Source organism: Gigantopelta aegis, chromosome 10 (assembly GCF_016097555.1).
Source record: "Gigantopelta aegis isolate Gae_Host chromosome 10, Gae_host_genome, whole genome shotgun sequence".
Taxonomy (NCBI): Eukaryota; Metazoa; Mollusca; class Gastropoda; order Neomphalida; family Peltospiridae; genus Gigantopelta; species Gigantopelta aegis.
The window spans coordinates 38,209,778-38,232,499 of record NC_054708.1 but is presented as its reverse complement, the minus strand read 5'-3'; the positions used below and the strand labels follow the sequence as shown (position 1 = coordinate 38,232,499).

The window sequence follows — 22,722 nt, the reverse complement described above, 5'->3', positions numbered from 1 at the left end:
ATCATTTGCTGTAATTTTACCTCACTGGACATCATTTGCTGCAATTTTACCTCACTGGATATCATTTGCTGTATTTTACTTCATTGGACATCATTTGCTGTAATTTTACCTCATTGGACATCATTTGCTGTAATTTTACCTCACTGGATATCATTTGCTGTAATTTTACCTCACTGGACATCATTTGCTGTATTTTACTTCATTGGACATCATTTGCTGCAATTTTACCTCACTGCAGTAAAACATTTACTGTAATTTTACCTCATTGGACATCATTTTGCTGTAATTTCACCTCATTGATCATTTGCTGTAATTTTACCTCACTGGATATCATTTGCTGCAATTTTACCTCACTGGACATCATTTGCTGTATTTTACTTCATTGGACATCATTTGCTGCAATTTTACCTCACTGGACATCATTTGCTGTAATGTTACCTCATTGGACATCATTTGCTGTAATTTTACTTCATTGGACATCATTTGCTGTAATTTTACTTCATTGGACATCATTTGCTGTAATGTTACCTCACTGGACATCATTTGCTGTAATGTTACCTCACTGGACATCATTTGCTGTAATGTTACCTCATTGGACATCATTTGCTGTAATTTTACTTCATTGGACATCATATGCTGTAATTTTACCTCATTTGCTGTAATTTTACCTCACTGGACATCATTTGCTGTAATTTTACCTCACTGGACATAATTTTCTGTAATTTTACCTCATTTGCTGTAATTTTACCTCACTGCCATGGACATCATTTACTGTAATTTTACCTCATTGAACATCATTTTGCTGTAATTTTACCTCATTGATCATTTGCTGTATTTTACTTCATTGGACATCATTTGCTGTAATTTTACCTCACTGGACATTATTTGCTGTAATTTTACCTCATTTGCTGTAATTTTACCTCACTGGACATCATTTGCTGTAATTTTACCTCACTGGATATCATTTGCTGTAATTTTACCTCACTGGACATCATTTGCTGTAATTTTACCTCATTGAAAATCATTTGCTGTAATTTTACCTTACTGGACATCATTTGCTGTAATGTTACCTCACTGGACATCATTTGCTGTAATTTTACCTCACTGGACATCATATGCTGTAATTTTATCATTATCATGAAACATTGTGCATGTATCCAAATTAAGCTTGTTCGCTCGAGTGAAGCACATTACCTGTTCAGGCTGGACTAAATTTCTGTGACCTTATTTCCAAAAAGTGCTATTAGGATGACAACAAACATCTGATTTATACAGACACTGATATTCTAAACAAGAAGATATCTTTAATATGTAATTCTAGTTGTCAAAGAATGGCTCTGTTGTCGTAAACTGTTACAATGGCAGAAAACTCAGGACAGTCTCTTTAAGAAATGCCTTTGACAGTTAAAAGTTAGTTGTTTTGTGTACACCACCATTAAAGCACATTGACTTATTGACATAAGCAAACATTAGGTACTGTTTTTACTTGTAGTCTTGTGAGGATATCTGCTACATTTTTCCATCAGCAGCAAGGTATCTTTCATATGCACTTTCCCACAGACAGCACAAACCACTACTTTTGATATACCAGTCATGGGTGCACTGGTTGGGACAAAAAAAACACTACAAAAAGACAATCAGAGAATGAGTCCACTGAGGTGGTTTGATCTTATGATGCAAGCACTTCAGGCAAATGCTTTACCGACACATACACAAGAAAATATTCTTTTACATATAATTTTGTAAAATGTTAACCACAAGGCTTAGAATGATATATAATGCTGGACTATGTATTTTACACTAGTTCAGAATAAATGAAATCCTTGCAGAAATTAAATTAGTCACATACTTTTCTGTTGAGTTTTTTGCTTTTCCAGTTCTTTCTGTTTCCATTCCGAATAAGATGGAAACTCTTCCACGATTTGATCCTCATTATTAATGCTATTGTCAATTGTTCGTTCTTCACCTGGATTAGGTGCTGCCCGAGTTTGGTCCCCAGTACCAGTAGGTGCCTTAGATGAGGCTTGTGAAAGCTCATCAGCTGGTTTATCCGGATTCCCAGCATCTGTGTGTGAAGTGTCCAGTTGGGCCTCAGGAACATGGCTTTCTTCTGTTCTAGTAGATGCAGGTTTGTCAGACACCAGATCTGGTTTACTCGATGAACTCCTGTCATCAGGATTGACATGTAAACCTTCTTGAGAGATGTCTGGTGGCAATACATGACTCTCAGAACTATCAGAAAACAATGTTGATATAGATAGACAAGATATTACAAACATAGCACACATTTTCTACTTGAGAGCTGGCTCTGTGTAGTTTAAACACAGATACTTATCATCTTACATGGTCTTGACAATAACCATTTGATAATAAATGTTAAAAACCAAAATGTCAGTACTTGTATGCCCAACCTACCATTTTTATTTGTAATAGCTAATAAATACATGTATATTAATTGAAAATAGAATACTGTACCAACAATCAATAATTTAAAAATATGGCAATCAATACACACAAATATAATTTATTAGCAAACTAAACAGAACAGTCTGCTCCATGTGTCATTAAAATAGCAGTATATATGTTAATTGTACAGGTTAGATGATTAACTATGCACTGAACGTAGTGACACCAAATCCATCTTGTATTCTAATCCCTCTGGCTATAAGTGGCAAGAGATAAAAAACATGATTTGAAAATTGCTTAAACATTAAACATGAACAAAATTTTCTTGTATTATATTATACACCAATTTCAAAGAACACTGCATGTGTGAGATTTTGTAATATGACACAGAAGTAAACAGTTGAAGAAGTTTGTTTTGTTTAACGACACAACTAGAGCACATTAACTTATTAATCGTCGGCTATTGGATGTCAAACATTTAGTAATTCTCACATTTATAGTCATTAGAGGAAACTCGCTACATTTTTCCTAGTGCAGAAAGGGATCTTTTATATGCACTTTCCTGCAGAATGGAAAGCACATACCATGGCCTTCGATCAGATGTGGTTCACTGGTTGGAATGAGAAAAAAATTCAGTTGAATGGATCCACCGAGTTGGTTCAATCCTGTGACACAAGGACCTAAGTGAGCACTCAACCGACTGAGCTAAATCCCAATCCACAGTTGAAGAAATACATGTAGTTATTATAATGAATTACCTCATAATTTTTACATTCATGCATTGCGCAAAGCTGTCTTATGGTTCATACATAAAGTAAACAAAATATTGCAATAATTTCTTAAAGGAATGCTTAAGCAAGGGTTTTGGACTGGTATGCATATTCAACAATATATAATGCACAGTATTGCTTAATATCAACAAGTATAATCTTATATTTAATTAATAAAACGGTTAAATGTGACTGCTATTATATATAACGGGCGCAGACATTTTGTACCATCCCAGTGAATATGCCCTCTGGCGAGCCGGTGGTTATGTAATACTTAACGTGTCACGTCAGGAATTAGTCTTAGAACTGAAGAAACAAAATGTACCTGATTTTTGCAGATGCATAGCAATGTTCTGTAATAATATCCATCCCAGTAAGCCAGCAATAAGTATACATTATTTTTCAATACAAAATAAACTACCACTGTCAAAGAGTCGAAATAACTGTATTATGTTTTGTCCATACATTACACACATACTGAAATAATAATCTGAGTGTCTTCTTAGTCAATTGGTCTTTTCTTTCTGTGGCCTGTACCTGTGGTTCCTGATTGGCAGGTGTATATTTTAGACGGTCACCAGTCAAGGTGTCTAGACACAAAACAAATATGTAAGATCACAGGGTATTGTGTGATAACCGCATGGACACCTCTAAAATTGTAATGGACATTATCAGCAGTCCTGTTTTATTACTGTAAATAATTCTGTAAAACCCTTAAGTAGATTTTCCCCATCTAAAATCACAAAACTGACCAATTACGTAGTCCCAAAGAAAGGAACATTATCACTTGGGTATCGTGAGTGGTCATTTTTGCTCCAACGTATCCTACTAATAGGCCTAATAATATGCATTTTTTCTTTGGAATTTTTCAGAGAGAAAAATACTATAACCCTATTTCATTCTATTAATGCAAACTGAAATATATTTAGTTAAATAGTTTATTATATTATCATTTATTATTAGTCATTTATGTTGTTTTAAGAGTCGGGTTGATGAAAAAGGAGTGCCTTGTCATAAATGACTGTGTTTGTTTACACTCTGCAACGTCACTTCGTCCCAAGCAAGAATTCCCGACACAACGAAAACAAAAGAAAAAGGCTGCCCCCAGTTAGCAGGAATAATTAAAAAAAAAATTATTAACTCTAAAATTATGCTTTTTTTATTTCTTAAAGTGTCAGTATGTGTTGGTGGTCCAGGTATGCATCTTTCAAACACATAAGCCTCATGTTTGAGGATACTCTCCCTTTAAATGGTATCCAACTGCCACTGATGTAGTATTGTCTGTATTCATAACAAAGTATATATACTAAGTTGTTCTATAAACTACATGTATGTCAAGTTTTAAACCTGGCAGTGTGCTGTTCGTCCAACTGGCTGAATGCTGTTTGTTCTGAAACTATTTGTGAAGCTGTTGATTCTGTCAGTGCTTTAAGAGCGTGTTCGACTGGAAGTGATGACAGAATGCTTTTGGTGGAAGACTGTACATCAGATGTTGCTTTAGCATCTTCAAGTATGGAAGACTCCGGCTCAACTCTAGATAAAAATTAAAAATTAGAAGGGTTTTTTTTCTCATGAATATGAAGTACATTCTTTGTAACCTGACTGTAAACATATATGTTTATATATATATATATATATATATATATATATATATATATATATACATATATATATATATATATATATATATATATATATATATACATATATATATATATATATATATATATATATATATATATATATATATATATATATATATATATACACAGTAGAATCTCGTTGGCTCGACCTCGGAAGGGTCGATCACACCACAACGCTCGAACCAAAAACGAAGTCCCGAGTTTTTTGTCCGGTATACCCTTATATTAACTGATGATGTATCGAACACATCTAGGGTCGACTATAAGCCTTCGCTCAAACTAAATTATCAGTCTCGTCTGTGTTATTAGCTATATTTCCCTCGAACTGGTGATCCATCAAATATCAAATGGAAAACCACTGAAAAGGACCAACAATTGCCGCGCTTGCGCAATTGGTTATTACAACCGTGGCATTATAATTATTTAGGCGGAACGAGCTATAGATAAATCGGAGAATCGCAACAATAGCCATGTAATGCTTTCTTTGCCATACCTGTCATGTTATGTGTTAAGCGGCTATTGGTAATGGTCTTTCAAGTACAGCTAGCGTTACAGTACCTGTTCGATGAACCATGATACAAAATGGCCACGGCGTGAAGCGTTACTCTACAAGACCAGTTTTTAATGAAACAATGGGTGAGTTACTCAGCTGTCACCACTTTAGCAACCACACATTTAATTAATACCGACAAGGGCTTCTGCATCGCACAATCGGAGTAATTTGTAATAAAAAATTTCACTCGGATATTTTGCTATATAAAACATTGATGAAATTTTTAAGTTTGCAGTTACCAAAATAATATGTATCTAATTCAACTTTCTAACTGATGTTACGGAAATATCTGATGTTGACCGAATGGTTCGATCGAACTACCCGATGGGTTGAACACTTTCTCGAGCACCAACGGGGTTCGAGTCAATGGGATTCAACTGTGTATATATATATATATATATATATATATATATATATATATATATATATATATATATATATATATATATATATATACTACTCAAAAGAATTTAAGGGTCAGACGATATTTTCGACATTATTTTCTGAATGTCAATTATATTAGCTAGACCATAATGTCACGCATGGTATTGTTCCATTTTGACGAAAGTGGGTCTAAGCAACCCATAAATGAATTAAAATCCACTGTCATTGACACTGTCGACTAGTTCTAATGGCGAAAACATGCTTACATTTGCACGTAAATTAGGGCGAAAGCGAAAGGTCTGCTAAGTGCCCATAACTTGCTTTTTCACAAAGAGCTTCATTTGCACGCTTCGCATGTGTATTCCATGTTCCCAGTGCTGAATTTCCGTATAATTGGAGCTTGCGTTCGTGTACGGTGCACACTCCAAATTCGACAATGGTACGACGTCAACTGACTATCGAAGATCAAGGAAGGGCTATTGCTTGGCTTCAGGATGGCAATACGCAAAGAAATGTTGCTCTGAGACTTGGTGTCAGTCAGAGTGTCGTTGGCCGACTGTGGCAACGGTACCAAGCAACGAATTCTGTTCGAAATCGTCCACGTTCGGGAAGACCCCAAAGCACTACAAATAGAGAGGACTGCTACATCACCAATATGGCTCTACGTCAACGCACAACCACTGCACGCCGATTACGTGACAATCTGCGGACTGCGACTGGAACTCGAGTGTCTGATCAAACCATACGCAATCGTCTGAGAGCCAATAATCTATGCTGCCATCGCCAGGCTGTTCGACCACCACTCCTACCACGTCACAGAACGGCCAGACGTCACTGGTGCATGCTTCATCTGCGGTGGCAACGTGTTCAGTGGGGTCGAGTGATGTTCACTGATGAGTCCAGGTTTAGTCTCCAGTTCAACGGTGGCGCCACTTGCGATGGACTCAGAGGCAATTGTTTAGCAATGAATCAAGATTCACACACTGCAATTTGCCAATGGCAGGCAGAGGGTTTGGCGACAACGTGGTGAACATCATGCTCAGTGTTGTGTCAGTGAAGTTGACAGATTCGGAGGTGGAAGTGTAATGGTTTGGGGTGCTTTCTGTGGAAATGGACGTTCTCGACTTCTTGTCATCCGTGGCAACCAAAACGCTGCTGCATACCGTGAACAGGTGCTGGCCCAGGAACTTGTGCCCTTCATGGCAGCTCATGGTCCAGGCTTGATCTTTCAGCATGTCAATGCCAGACCCCACACGCCTATCTTGACAAGAGATTACATGAGGAACACGGGCATAAATGACATGGCTTGACCTTCAAGGTCGCCCGACCTGAATGCCATCGAGCACATCTGGGATGTGCTGGAAAGACACCTGCACACTCTCAGGAACCCTCCACAGACTTTACAGGAACTTGGTGCCACATTAGTGGAACAATGGTGCCATATCCCTACATGCATCAGGCAGTCAATGAGGAGGCGTTGCATTGCAACTGTTAGTACACATGGAGGGCATACGTGCTACTGAACCTGTGATTTCATCAAACGACCCTGCTTGTGAATGATCATTTTGACTGTTTGTGGTGTTGACGAATGCTGTGGGCACATCGAACAGATTTTTGACTCAACATTTACTCAACTATTCTTTCTTTGGATGTCATACAATAAAAAATACCTTATTTAACACGTTCTTCTGTCATATTTACTAATTAGCCAAGATGAAACAGTTGTGAAGTTTTTAATTTGACAATGAAATGACAAGACGTAATCTTCCACTGAGTCAATGGTATCTACAGTACATGTACATATAGTTCCTACCAATTAAGTGCCTTCAACTGAATCGGGACATTCGGGCTCATTTGAATGAAGTCAGGCTAATTATATTTAGCCTCAAAGGAAACAACTACTGAGACCACACATACAATATATTGAGAATATATTAAGAGTTTGCGAATGTTGTTATATAATCATAACATATTATAATGAAAACAGTCAAGTGCATAAATTGTTGACCCCACCTACCACTCATATTAACACCCTTTTTTCTGGTGGGTCTGAATGGTCAAATTTATCATTTTGTTTTTCACTGGGTCAAGGATGCTTCCAACCAAATTTAGTTGGAAATAGTCTTAAACTAGTACATGTAGTTGTAGTTGTCATTACAACTCTAGTAAACTTCACCCGTCCCGAAGCACAAACATCAGTGAAATTCACAACTTCGATAAACCATCTAGTGATTTTACATTTAAAACTGGCTTAGCCTTTCTGCATGGATGGATATATATATATATATGTATGTGTGTATGTGTGTCTGTCTGTGTGTCTGTCTGTGTGTCTGTCTCTCTGTCTGTCTGTCTGTCTGTCTGTCTGTCTGTCTGTCTGTCTGTGTGTGTGTGTGTGTGTGTGTGTGTGTGTGTGTGTGTGTGTGTGTGTTCAGAACGACAAAATTAATAATTTAGTTTTTTCATGGGTCAAGGAAGCTATTCTCACCAAATTTAGGTGGGAATGAATAAGTACATTTGAAGAAATCGGAGCCCTCAAGCACCGGCCTGGGGACAAAATTATCAAATTCATTTCCCTGTCAAGGAACCTTCCCACAAATCTTGGATGGAATTGGTCAAGTAGTTTTGGAAAAGTCAAAGAAATTACAGTGTAAATGCATTTCTCTATATACATGTACTTGTAGAACTATAGGCATGCAACCACAGCATTTACTTGTCAAGTCACATAAGCAACAAACAATAAATAGTGTGGTAAAATCTTGCCTAGTTGTCAAAGCTATGGTGTTAAAGTTAACTGCAGGTACATTGTGTATACAGTACATGTATGTGTTGCTCAAACTAGCAATTAAATAATCTTACATTTATTTAGTTCGAAAGACAAAGTAGTCCATGGGCCAGATACCGAAACCCTCCCCACCTAGGGATTTTTGGAGACAAGTATTTTTAGATAACTCATTATATATGAATTTAATATCTGCTTGTCTGCAGCAAAAATGTTGGTGGATTAAAAAAATATCGCCATTTGAATGGCACATTTTGTGTCCCAAAAAACAATATATTGAAAAATTGAATATAGTGATGAATTTGTCATCCATATAAATTTTTAACAGATATAAGGCCAAAATGAATGATATTCATCCTATACAAGATGTTAATAGTAACAAACCAAATAACAATGCAATACGTGGTATGAATAATGATATACTCATCGGCAAAGGTTAAGCAATGCCTGAAATGCATTATTTTCTATATTTACACATATTTTGGGCTGCTTGAACCTTTTACTATTAGAAATTGCACTGTATTTAATATATTGAGGCAGCATTATTCAAATATGGTTCAGTATATCTGCCTATACTATACTCAACAAAATTAATTAAGGTCCAATAGATATTTTAGCATTTTCCTTTAAATATGGGGGAAAATACAACTTAATTCTTCCGTTGAAAGCATGTTCTTAAACTTAATGACTTAAATAACAAGTTTGAGAGAACACAATGACAAAAAACATTCTGAACAAATGTGTAATAAATACTTGGCTAATGCTCATTTCAATATTTTTCATAAACTTGTATGTGAAATACCCAGTGTTTTTTGCGTGTATAACCAGTAAAAGTTTACTGAAACAATGTATAGAAGCCATATATATGTCCAAAACATGCTAAAATAATATGACAGTAACAAAGAATTATATTACAATATAAGAAAGTTTAGCCCTTAATTAATTTTGTTGAGTATACATGTATGTGCATCAATATTATGAATATGTCCCTCTTTACTAAACACCAGTGTTAAACATTTAAAGCATCAGTTTTGTGTACCTACCATAATTGCTTTTGCATTACATGTACAAGTCATCTATCTCACAAAAGTTCATCTTATACTAGTCTGTGTTTGTAATATTTTTAGATTTGCCTTTATAATTACATTGTGCTTAACTTATGCTCAAGTGTATATAATTAGTTTCTACATCAGATATTGTCTAGGAAAGTTTTAACTTTCTTTCATATTCCTTTGCATTTTCATGCAATTAAAATATGTCTGTCATGTTCACAATTTCTGGTATTCTCCTTCTCCAGACTCTACCCTGGTTCCTCCATCAGTATGTCCATCAGCTCTCATGGTATCATATCACTATTTCATCTCGTGTGCCTTCTAAAATTTCTCAGCCATATGACAATTTGGTTGGGGAATAGCCTGGTATGCCTGGCATGACCGATACCAAATGACAACTTGGCAATTTGTTCTCTTTATGTGCATTGTCAGAGCATTCTCAGTGAATACATACATGTAGAGTGGAGAAGGCTGATTTATACTCTACTGTAGTTCAATATTATCATCCTTGGTTTGGCAACAAACATTTCCAGATATTTCTCAAGTCATAATCGTTTTGTATGTTATTCGCACCTGCACTCCCATAGAGAAGGTATATGAAATGATCTGCTTCTTAAATATATGAACATCAATTTTTGCTGAACTTCCATGACCTAACAACATTTCAAGGAAGTCTTGGTGTTGCTTGAGAATATTCAAAACCTCTAGTTTTCCATTCTGCATAAAAGCACTGTTGGTATCATAGCCAGTAATGGCAAGCACAGCTGGAATTGCTAGTTGGTGTCTTCCCTGCATCCTTAATGATGCTGTGCATATCTATAAGATGCCTCTAGTTGCCAAATTGAGTGTATACACATGTTTGTATCTGGGATGGTGAACTGGCAGCAATGTACAGACATTGAAGTATAATCTTTGTTTCTGCATATTCTTGTGCATTTTACAACACCCTCAGACATGGTTTGCGTTTGAAACATGTACTTAGTCTCACAAATAGAACCCTCTTCCCAAGAAGCTGAGGGCAGAGTTTTCTTTTTTTTCATTTAAGTGGTCTTCCAGTCTCTTAAGACCTTTGTAGGGATTCCTTAGATCAAGTGTGGCTTGGAAGAACCCCTTTCACATGAGAAATTTAGTGCCAAACCACGAATGCTATTATTATGCTACTGTGGATTAGTTGCAAACCTTCCATCCAGTAGATATTCCCTGAAAATATGCTGTACCAACAGAGCAAATTGGAAGAGAGCAAATTGCCATGGTCTCATATGGTATTAGTCATATCACAAAGTCCAGGGTATTCCTCAACCACACAGAAATGGCTGAGAAATGGCTGAGAAATGGCTGAGAAATATCCAAAGAAATACTGAAGCTGAATTGGATGGTTTGTGATCTGATAAGAAGAGCTGTTGACATATTGAGGGAGGAACAAGAGCAAAGGCGCAGAGGACAAAATAAGAAATTACAGATATTGTGAACATAATAGACATTATATTTGAGTCAGATGATAAGACTGAAATAGGAAAGAAAGCTAAGTACTAGATTTGTCTGATGACTATATCTGATGTCAATTATATAAACCTAAGCATAAATTAAGCACAATTTAAATACAAATATGTTTTTTAAAATAGTACAAGCTTCTGTGAGATAGATGAATTGTAAATGTTTTAACACACATGCCGAGGAAAGGTACTTATAATTGGTTGGTACTAAGAACAGAGGGACATCTTTATAAATTTGTGAACATAGTATATAAACTCCATATACTTAACCATATTTGAATAATGAAGCCTCAATATGTTATAGAAAAAAGCCAGGTCAATTTTATTTTTTTAATAATAAAAGCTTCAGGCAATCCTAAGTATATGTATACATGTACATAGAAATTAATACATTTCTGGCATTGCTTACTAGTAACTTATTTTGAGAAGTATATAATTATTCATACCTGATATTATATTGTTTTGTAATTGTTATTAACATCTACTTAATAGAATAAAAGGAAGGATGTAGAAATAGAAAATTGTAAAATTCACATACAGTATATCATATTTGGGTCACATAAAATGATTGAGAATTGGAAATGAAAGTTAGATTTTTATAGTGCTAGATATTTGCCTGATGACAATATTCTATGTAGATATCAATTATATACACCAAAACATAAGTTAAGCATAATATAAATAGAACTGCAATTCTAAAATATTACAAAAAGCAACAAAAAACCTAGCTATTGTAAGATGAACTGTTGTGAGACAGATAAATTGTATATGTAATGCAGACTTGCCTAGAATAGTATGTAAATTCACTTTTTATGTTTTAAGACTTGTGTGTAATATAAAAATATTCAAAAAATACATGTGCATGTAAATGGTTTAGACAGCATGTACTGCACCATATTTAAGTAATGCTGCCTTCAGATATTAAATACAATACAATAATAAAAGGGTCAGAATGTTTTAGGTGCGGTATGTAGATATACACATGTACATAGAGAATTATGTATATCGGGAACTGTGTAACTTTTGCTGGTGAGTATACCCCCGGTACTATATCCATACCACATATATTGCATTACTTTGTGGTTGGTTGTTATGAACATGTAATTTAGCATGAATAGCATTCATAATTTGGTCTTAAACCTGTTCAAAATATGTCTGGATGTTAACTTGAACATTGCCATGCAGTTTGCTTAGTCAGATGCCAAAAATGTATTATTTTTTGGTGGAATACATTCACCAGTAACCCAGCTTTAAAGTAAAAGCAGTGATATAGTAAATAGGGTGCCTACACTCAAACGTGCCCTACAGGCACACCCACCAACAGATTGCCTGCAGACAAGCTGATTTGAATATGTCTATGGATAGGCTTCAAAGATATACTCATCTTGAAAAATCCCGGGGGTGGGGGGAGAGAGCAGGGCCCACGGTCTAAAGGTATTACTTCTGGAACGTACGGTGCACAGTCATTTTATTGTACAACTTGCACACAATAATGTTGAAAAGTAACAGCTACACAAAGTAACATGTTTTTTTAATGAAAGCAAATGCATTTGTGGGGTTCATTTGGGTCCGACTTTACTGGTTGTACAATCCGTATTAGCACAGCGGTCTTAATACCGGGGTAGTTTTACTATAAATTAATAAGGAAATATTCTGGTCTTTAAAATATTGGTCTTGATAGTGGGGTGGTCTTAGAACTGGGGTGATCGTTAGGTGAGGTTTTACTGTACATATGTATTTCCGGAAGTAGAGAAGAAGTTTTTTTTTTTTACACTGACTTAATTTTCCCATTTTGGGGCACACACCTTATAATATAGGCCCTGACATGGGAGCTAGATCAGAATGACCAAATTCACATTTTTGTTTTTCCATGTGTCATGGAAACTTCAAACAAAAATTGGTTAATATTGGACAAGTATAGTTTGAGAAGCTTTTTTTAAAGGTATCTTAATCTTCCCCTTTAGTGTTCCACCCTTGTCCTCTTGGGGATGGGTGGGTGGGGGGGGGGGGTGTGAGTGTGTGGGGGTGTGTGTGACAGAATGACCAAATGTGACAAGGAAGCTTTCCACAAAATATATATTGAATTGGTCAAAAAGTTTTGGAGAAAAAAACGTACACATATGACAGACGATTCATGATAAAAACAGCTCAGCTATAGTGACATAAAAATGTATTATTTATATACATATATATATATATATACAAGATGAATCTGATGTATCGACAGATCTGTTCCAACTAGGTGAGCTACATGTACATGTATATTGATACTATAATAAAGAAGACAATATATATGTAGTGATGCAGTATGGACTTAAAAGTTAGGTAAAATAAATTATTAGTCAAATTTTATATTTACATGGTGGCCCATAGCTGATTTATGGACAGACCAGTAAAAGTTTTCTTCACTTCTATTCATAATTTAGCCTGATCTCAAATGTATATATACATGTATGTGTAGAATCTAAATGTTCAGCATGGAGGTGGATTCTGGAATACTGCATTTGTGTCTACTATACATATGTATGTATGTACATGTAGATATCATTTATCTTACAACTAATTTAAAACAATAGTCAACTTGCTGTCATGCACTCCTTAGAACAATTTTCAAACAATTTGTAAAATAAAAGGTATCTAACAGCGACTCATGTACTTTTAGTATATACTCTATTAATTATTACAATTGCAAGTCTGCACGTGTGAAAATTAATCTTTGTTCCCCACTCTTGAGAAAATACAAAGACACCAATAAAGCAGTGTAACAAACCACTGGAATGATTTGGGCAGGGGGCAGTGTGGGAGTGGATGTCTATACTATTAAATGTATCAAAAGATGCAAAAGAAAAACGTTGATAAATGCAGCTGACTAAATTAATCAGAATGAATGTTTAACGACACCTTGATCAGCGTAACAAATACATCAGCTATTGAGTGTCAAACAAAGATACTTAGTTAAGGAATAAATTGATGAATAAAATATAAGTGAAATTAGGAACTTAATTACAAGTGAATATATATATATTCATATATATATATATATATACACACACACACACACACACACACATGCACATATATATATATATATATATATATATATATATATACACCTGAAAATGAACATTTCAATAAATAGCAGAAAGTGAACACCTACAAGAGTGGATGTTTTATTAAGTATGCATCACTTACCTGGTGTACTCTGATGGCTTGTTGTTGGACTGTGTATGTTGAAATGGTTCCAGCAGGGTCGCTGGGACTGGCTGTAGGGGAAGGGAGGCAGGTATTGTCTCAACAGACTGAAACATTAACATGTGGATATCATTGTATTACAACGTTGCACATATGTAGTAAATCTTACCTGAGGGCAAGATCAAGTGGTCATGGAGGGACATTTTAACTACTTTTACACATAAAATTGTTCATACTTTTGGATTAGTATTGTAGTTGATACAATGCTGCATAAAAATATTTAATGCAAAGTTCTTTGTTTTAAATGTCATAAATGGGTTTTTAATATTCGGTAACGGAAGGATATAAAATGCACATCACATAAAATAACTTGCCATTTTTTTGTTGCATTTGCAGCTTGCTGTGCTAGGCATCCAATATTGGAACAAGTAAAACAGAAATCAAGCTAATATATGTATAAAACAATAATATAAATCTCAAATACATCACTCATTAACTATATTTTTTAATTATTTATTACTAATTACTAATAATATTTAAAAGTGAAAACATTTAACTAAATATGTAAAGTAAAGTATGTTTAAACTAGATAAAGTTGTTTAATTAGTCTTCTAGATAATTTTTTACTGCCTAGTACTTTTTAAAAAGTACTTTTTACCAAAATTATAAATTACTCTTTGTTGAAACCTGAAATGTGATTTGGTAAAATGGGCATAACTTTTGAATGGCTATAGGTGTATCTAAGAACTGTAAACATAAATAGCTTTCTGGTCATACCACACAAGTTACTGAATTCACAAATAATTTATCTTTTCAAATGTGGCATTTTGCTTGATCTTGCCCCTGAGCAATAATTAGAATGCGGGTGCGAATAATTTTAACATGCTCATATACCACTAGAGTTTCGAGCATGTCTGTCCTGGGGCCTGTCTCTGGATAGCCAGTGACTTGCTCCAGGACAGACAATAATTAGAGAATAACTAAAGAGCTCCAAGGAATTATGACTTCTCTTTGCCATGTGAATTTATCTTGTAAATCCAAACATTTAACAACATAAATTCATGAGGGACAAATAACTTGTAACTCCTCATATATAGTGAGCTGGTTACTATATAGTATTCTTTTTTATTACATACCTATTCAATCTTACTATAGTGATAAAGACATTTTGAAACCGTGTGATAAATGTATTTTGTATCGCACATACATGTATGTGCAATATGGACTGGAACTTTTAAATGGGGAATTCCCTTTTTCTTTTTACTGCAGTTAGTGCCTTTTATTTACCAACATCATATATGATTTACAAATTACGTCACATCGTATTTGAAACATTACACAAGGCTGCCGCAGAGTAAGATTCTTAACGTTAAGTAAATCCATGAAAGGAGTTTTGATGATAGATTTAACAGTGTTGTTATGACGTTAAATTAAAAACATGGTCTCAAGGTAAATATTCTTGCACAAAATAAACTTGTGCAATAAATACTTAAAATAGGAAGTGAAAACAACATGTGTGAAGTTCTGTATATTACGTATACCCACTGTCACTTTTGACTGTTTTTATTACAAAAATCCCTTTGCTATCTAAAGCAATTCCATCAGCCATTAAACACATAATCCATAACATGACATGTAGATTACTGGTATATGACATAATACAAGTGACACATTGCCTAATAGTGGTGCAACTATACTGTCAAAACCATATTGCGATATAACAAACCGTATTGCAATATACATGTACATGTACAATGTAGTTGATATTATTTAAATTTAAAATTTATGTGTTTTTTAATGAAACTTTTTAATGAACTTTATTAGATTCAGTTGTAATACTAAATTATTTAACCCATATTTCTCTTTAAAAACCAGCATATACAGGATTCAGTGCCACCCTGTGTTGTTACAATATCTTGAATAGATACGTTCTGATGGTACAAGAGGTGGGGGTAAAATTCTTAATTGGTTCCATGTGACATCATCTCTACCTCTGTCATTGGGGGGGGGGGGAGAGGGGGGGAGAAGAAAAAAGAAAGGAGTTAAAAAAAAAGTACATATCAGTGACAAAGATTCCATATATATATATATATACATGTAATAAACATGTTTTTTGTAAATAATTTCAGTTTGGTTTGATGTAAGAAGAAAAGCAATAGAGCTGATGAAACATCATGGTATATCAGTTTATTGTTGCAGCACTATTGCCCAATATGTTCTTTTTACAGACTAAATGTTTACAGTACAAAAGCAATACGTTCCCTACCAGTCCCAACAAAAGTTTGTATATATCCTAAGTTCAAGGGCCATAACTCTGTAAAACAATGGGTAAATCACCATGAAATTTAAGTCAAACTTAATTTGTAGCAGTACACAATAAAGCTATACACAAAATCTCAGCAGGAAAACTGTACATGGGACAGATGGATGGACGGACAGACAGACAGATAGACAGAAGGACAGTGACAAAACCTATAGTTGTGGCCTCCAGTTGACCTGGTTGGGGACTATAATAATATGACTGCATGCAGGCCAGTGTGACTTTTAGATTCGGAAAACCATATAATTACTTTCAGCGAGCCAGAAGTAAAGTTAATTGTGGAAAGGAAAGGAAATGTTTTATTTAACGACACACTCAACACATTTTATTTATGGTTATATGATATCAGACCACACATATGCACCATCCCACAGATAGGATAGTACATACCACAGCCTTTGTTACACCAGTTGTGGAGCACTGGCTGGAACAAGAAATAGCCCAATGGGTCCGACAGGGATTGATCCTAAACCGACTGTGCATCAAGAGAGCGATTTATCACTGGGCTACGTCCCGCCCCTGTTAATTATGGAGACAAGCCCGTATGTATTGTCAAAGGTATTTTCCCTGTTTAGAAAGTCACACTCTTATTTCACTCTAATGTAGCTTTATCTAAATGTGTTACACATTTGTAGATTAACCAAACTTAGCATTCATTTTCACGGGTTGAAACTATAGGGTCTGCAATTTTATGATATTGCATGTCAACATATACATGTACATACATGTACAATGTACGTTTGTAAAACTTTAAATGCGTATTTATTTTATTTCTAAAGATTGCAATTAAGGCTTGTATATATGTATGAATTAAGAGTTTTGGCGAAAAACACGATATATCCTTTTTTTTTCATTTTCAGTAAAAGTGATTTTTTTAATTGGCCTATATCGCGTTTTGATAAAAAAACAGAATTTACCCAATACAATTTCATAAGGATCAATCGCGTTTTGCAGCAAATCAGCGGGCCTACGATTAGCCCTTACTGACATACAATAATGGCTTTAACTAAAAACTAGAAAGAAAATGGTTTATTATATTGCATTTTGTGCCTGAACTCTTCATATAAATATATATACATATATGGGTGATTCTCCCATACCGCTGCACATCTGAAAACTTGTTTTGTGAAAAATTAATTCATGATATTGGGAATAAATTTTATAAGTTTTAAAACCTGACTTATTACTTATCGTATTTAAAATATATTAGCAGTGATGTACATGTATACTCAAAGGCAAAAGTTATTGTGAAATGGATTGTTTGGAGTAATACATTTGTGAATGTATTTATGGATGTAAACCAGAGAAAACGTGCATGAAACAGCTCAAAGAAATGCTTTGTGCAAGAAACATGGAATATTTGGGGGAAATCCTGTCCAGTGTTCACCATAAAAGGCCAGACATTCAGTCGCAAATCATTGCCACTCTGTGCAGCCTTCAGAAGTCCAGAAGTCAGAAAAACACCATTAGTGAACTGTTTGATGCAAGTTCGTCATGCCATGCCTTAATGAAAATGACAAAGGCGAGTCAAAGGGATGCTTGAATCTGGGACCTTGCAGCATGACGTCCCACGTCAATTCAACGTCGACAGAAACACCATATGGCACTTACGGCAACAATATCAACAAAACAACCAGGTCAGGGACCGTCCCAGTAGCGGCCGACCACCCGCGACAACCCCTCGCCAAGACACGTACATGGTCCTAACCATGCATCTGCGAAACAGGCATTCCCAGTAACTTTCTCCAGTGTTTAGTGGCCTCAATGTGACGACGGTGCCACGCCTGTATCAATGCTCAAGGTGGACACACTCGCCACTGACTGTGTGAACTTTGCTCTGGACCCCCTCTAGTGATGGCTCATTTGCATATGGCAGGTGCGCCCTTTTCATGGACCATTGCTCGTTTCCATACCTTCGGACATATATATATATATATTTTAAGCATGGTACACTTACATGTATTAAGGGACCGTAACAAAAGTATATTGAAGCCAGAGAGACTAAGTCACTTAGTCTGGGGGGGAGGGGGTTTATGATTTCAACATCTCCATTTAGTCTTTTTATCACTTTTGGCTTCACTTTCTTTGAACTTGAAAATCATCATACAAACACAACCCAAAAGGCTTCAAAACACTGGCCAAGGTATTTATTGTCGACCTCCTGCCCATGCAAACCAGGATATCAAGGTGGTTAGGTATGTATTACAGTCAACTCTCGTTATAACGGCCATGTTGGTACCACACAGGTCTTGCCGTTGTAACGATCGTAAAGAGTTAGCTCTCTTAGTATGACAAGTGGTTTGGCAATCATGTGTAACACTAATAAATAATAAAGTAATGAAACAAACAAAACAAAAAACAAACAAACAATTGTTGTTATACATCTTGAGCGTGTTTAGGATGATTTTCTTTAATAAGAGTCATTTCTCTTTTTTCACTTATCGAAATTTGCGTGTGGCGTCGTGTCGCGGGTGGGTGTGATATTTTCTCCCAATAAACAGCGCATTAAAACATTTCACGATATATTGTAACTTCTAATTAACAAAAAGAGACTTGACAGGAACAACTCAACTCAACTCTGCATCAAGATATTAACAACAATACAAGTTGTTTAAAAAATCTCTACCTTGCACATCAAGCGCTGGAATAGAGCCGAAAAACGGCAATTGCAACAGCAAAAAAGAAGAGAAAAGAAGCATAAATTATCTTAAATTGCTGGAAAATATGACTTGAAATAGGCCAACTTGGAGCTTATGTCATTGGCGTCTGATGAAAGATACCAATGGGCATATTGTCATTGGATGTATAGTTTAATAGTTACAAAGCCTTTCAGAGTGCCTTGGTTGGCCTCATATCACTGTTTAAAACATTGTTTCACTATGTGCTTTCATGAATAAATACTGTTTGTATCTTTTATATTACTACTGTCTTCCTTTGGTCTTTTCCAAACCTTGTTCTGCAACATCAATTTGGATGAAGCCAAAGTCAACTGCCCATTTAGTCTTTTTGAGGGGGGTGGGGGGTCAGAATCAAGACTAAGTGACTTAGTCTCTCTGGCTTCAATATACTTTTGTTACGGTCCCTAAATACCTACATTAAAAAACAAACAAGAAACCATGGTTCCAATTTTGTTTGTCACTTTATTAATAATTTGTACTTTGTAGATGGCTGTGTGAGCCTTAAACTGTAATTTTATACACGTACATTTTTTGCTAATTAATGCTTTTGTGTGTGCAAGAGTTTTTGCATATTTATATGGTGAGCATGTAAATAAATATGATATACTCATTTGTAATTACTAAAACATTCATTTGTTTAAAGCTATATGCTCATGCGATCATGCGGCACATGCATACAGAAATGGGATTCGACAATGTAGTGTTCACAATTGATGTATGGCAACAGGTGTTCTTCTAAGTGAAGAAGACAATAAAGAAATATATTTTTCATGTACATGTACTTAAATATATGAAACTGAAGCATAAAGTTTCCCTTACTTAGTAAATAATGTAATATACATAATTTTTGTATCTATTAAAGCCTCTACATGATCAGATTGCATGTTTTGATTGTAGAAAACGTGGGGCCAGTTGTTCAAATGTTATAGTTAGCTTACCCTGTGGTTAAGAGAAATGTTCAAAACAAAGGACTGAATTAATACAAATTAATAAATGAATTTTTTTTTACAACTTTCTAAAGTTTATTTAGTGTCTGTGCAAAAACAATTATTAAAAGGAATTTATTGGATTAAGCAGGGGTTAATTTAACTATAATGCTCTGAACATGAGCAACTGGCCCTGTTGTCTATTCATCGAACACATGCATAGAAAACGTGTATTGCTTCTTTCCTTACTTTCCTTCCATCCTTCCTTTCCAGGCATGCATGCAGAGGGGGAAATGTTTGGGGGTTGAAGCCCCCTGCTCCAAGAACATTTTCAGGGAGGTATGTAATGACACCTCCCCCCTAAACACGTCACATGCCTGTTAACAAATGTTGAAATAATGTTACTATTATCCTTTATTAATCATATTGTACTGTTATATTACAGGGTGTTATATTGTAGGGTGCCCACCGCACCAGAACCAACAAAAACAGACAGGATAACACATACCACATACGGCCTTTGATATACCAGTCATGGTGCACTGGCTGGAACGTGAAATAGCCCAATGGGCCCACCAACAGGGATCGAACCCAGACCGACCGCGCATCAAGTGAGCGCCTTACCACTGTGCTATGGCTCACCCCTCAAACCATTAATCAAAACAAAAATCAATGTGTTCGTTTAATAAATATTTTTTATTATATAGAGATCACAGGTATTTCGACCATACACGGTATAAAAGCAGTTGTAAATTTATTGGTTGCAACCCCTGCAATTAAGAAAATGACTGCAGCAAAAAAAGAAATGACGTAGGAAAGTAGTGTTCATGGCATTTTTACCATTAACATATTTCAACTCTGGATTGTAAGTACATGTAAATCTGAATGAGTTGGTTATTTGTTTTATTTGACAATGTGCTGTAAGATTCATTTATACCAGTGATGGTATTCGTTGACTGAAAGTGATGTAACAGGCAAATGACACGTGTACACATAGGTGTCCGGTGTGCAGACAGAATGTCAACGGACAAAATCTTGAAAATGTCAGCGGTCAAAATGCCAATGGTCACTTCGCTCAACAGTCTGTAACCCCAACCCCACTGAAATCCCTGCACACGCGCCTTGGAATGCCACTACATTTTTTTAGCAAGGGATCGTTTATATGTACCATCCCACAGACAGGATATCACATACCATGGTCTTTTGTATACCCGCCGATGGGGATCGATCCTAGACTGACCGCACATTTCCAAAAAACACCTTTTAGGTCTAAGTAATGAATAAAAATAACATATAGTCTTGAAAAAGGTTACGTAAATCGAACACAGTACCCTCTTCCTCTACTCCTAGAGTGTTACGTAATTAGTAACACCCCCTTACATGTAACACGTATGCCAACAGCTGGCCACTGTCAAAATTTCAAGGCAAATCCCCTACCCACCGACCCCTGGAAAGGCGTTGTACCATACCTCTATGGATATAAATATGTTTTGGAGATATGAGACAACCCCTCAATCAAGACAGTTAAATTTGTTCAAAAATTGTGAAATCTCGCGTGATCTCTTGTTGGGGAATGCTATACTTGTGATAAGCCAATGAAAACTGAGATCGGTACGAGCCCGTCAAAAGTGTCCCACTTTCAAAATACTGGCTTTGTTTTTGACTTGGATAAGCCAGCGTAGTGAAACCAATGCGGAGTGCAGCGTCATATATGCACCAAACGTAATTGGATTTTCTGTTCTATATATGCTTAAATAATAAAAATATTCCGGATATTGCCGCTTTAATAAAAGCAAATGAAAACAGCATGCATCACGTGACATGTGTTATTTATTTTTTGCCAGTTAGTCCCACAGCAAACGCCTTTTTTCATACTATGGAATTTACTACAAGTTATTTATTTCTGAGCCGAATGATTTGTAAATTGCACATATAAATAGTCTTTTTTTTTGTTATTTCCAAAACACTTTTAATTTTCGTCTTATCAAACCAAACTGAAGTTATTTACAAAAAACATTTTTATAGAATGATGGGACAGACTAAGTTTAAACATTTGTATTTGTATTAGTGAACATTTTGATCGCCACAAGCTGGTTGGTTGTTTGAACAAACAAATGAACAAAAAACAAACAAAATAAATAAAATAAAATATAAAAATTGATCTACTTTTTACATGCATGCATGGTAATGTTCTCAGACGTGCACAAAACGTAGTTAATAATTATTCAGAGCAGAAACTGTAATGTGTTTTATAGCATTCGGAGAAAAAGAAAGAACAAAAAAATCCTCAAGCTATATTTTAGACCAATGTCTTGCTTTGTGATTTTCTGTTGTGGTAAAACAGTTTTGAAACATGTGGTGCCTATATTCTAACGTTAAAAATGTTCCGATATAATGCCATTGTGCGATCGTCATAAAATAATAACCCACCCATTTTGCTACTCTTTATTATTTGTATTCTAATCACTTTTAGCCTTTACCAGAGTTCGACAAATCCGCTAGCCCGACGCCCGTGGCTAGTGGTTT

The 22,722-nt window shown here is 35.4% G+C and overlaps 1 protein-coding gene across 1 annotated transcript in view; it reads right to left on the bottom strand.

The window, feature by feature from the left end:
• Window positions 1–22,722, bottom strand: part of LOC121382989 (SUN domain-containing ossification factor-like) — a 103,489-nt gene that overhangs the window by 58,240 nt on the left and 22,527 nt on the right. Inside the window, exons 3-5 of the mRNA XM_041512708.1 lie at window positions 14,273–14,379; window positions 4,524–4,709; window positions 1,850–2,232 (exon numbers count right to left, since the gene is read on the bottom strand). Of these exons, the coding sequence (XP_041368642.1) occupies window positions 1,850–2,232; window positions 4,524–4,709; window positions 14,273–14,379 (676 nt within the window). The remainder of the gene's footprint in view (window positions 1–1,849; window positions 2,233–4,523; window positions 4,710–14,272; window positions 14,380–22,722) is intronic.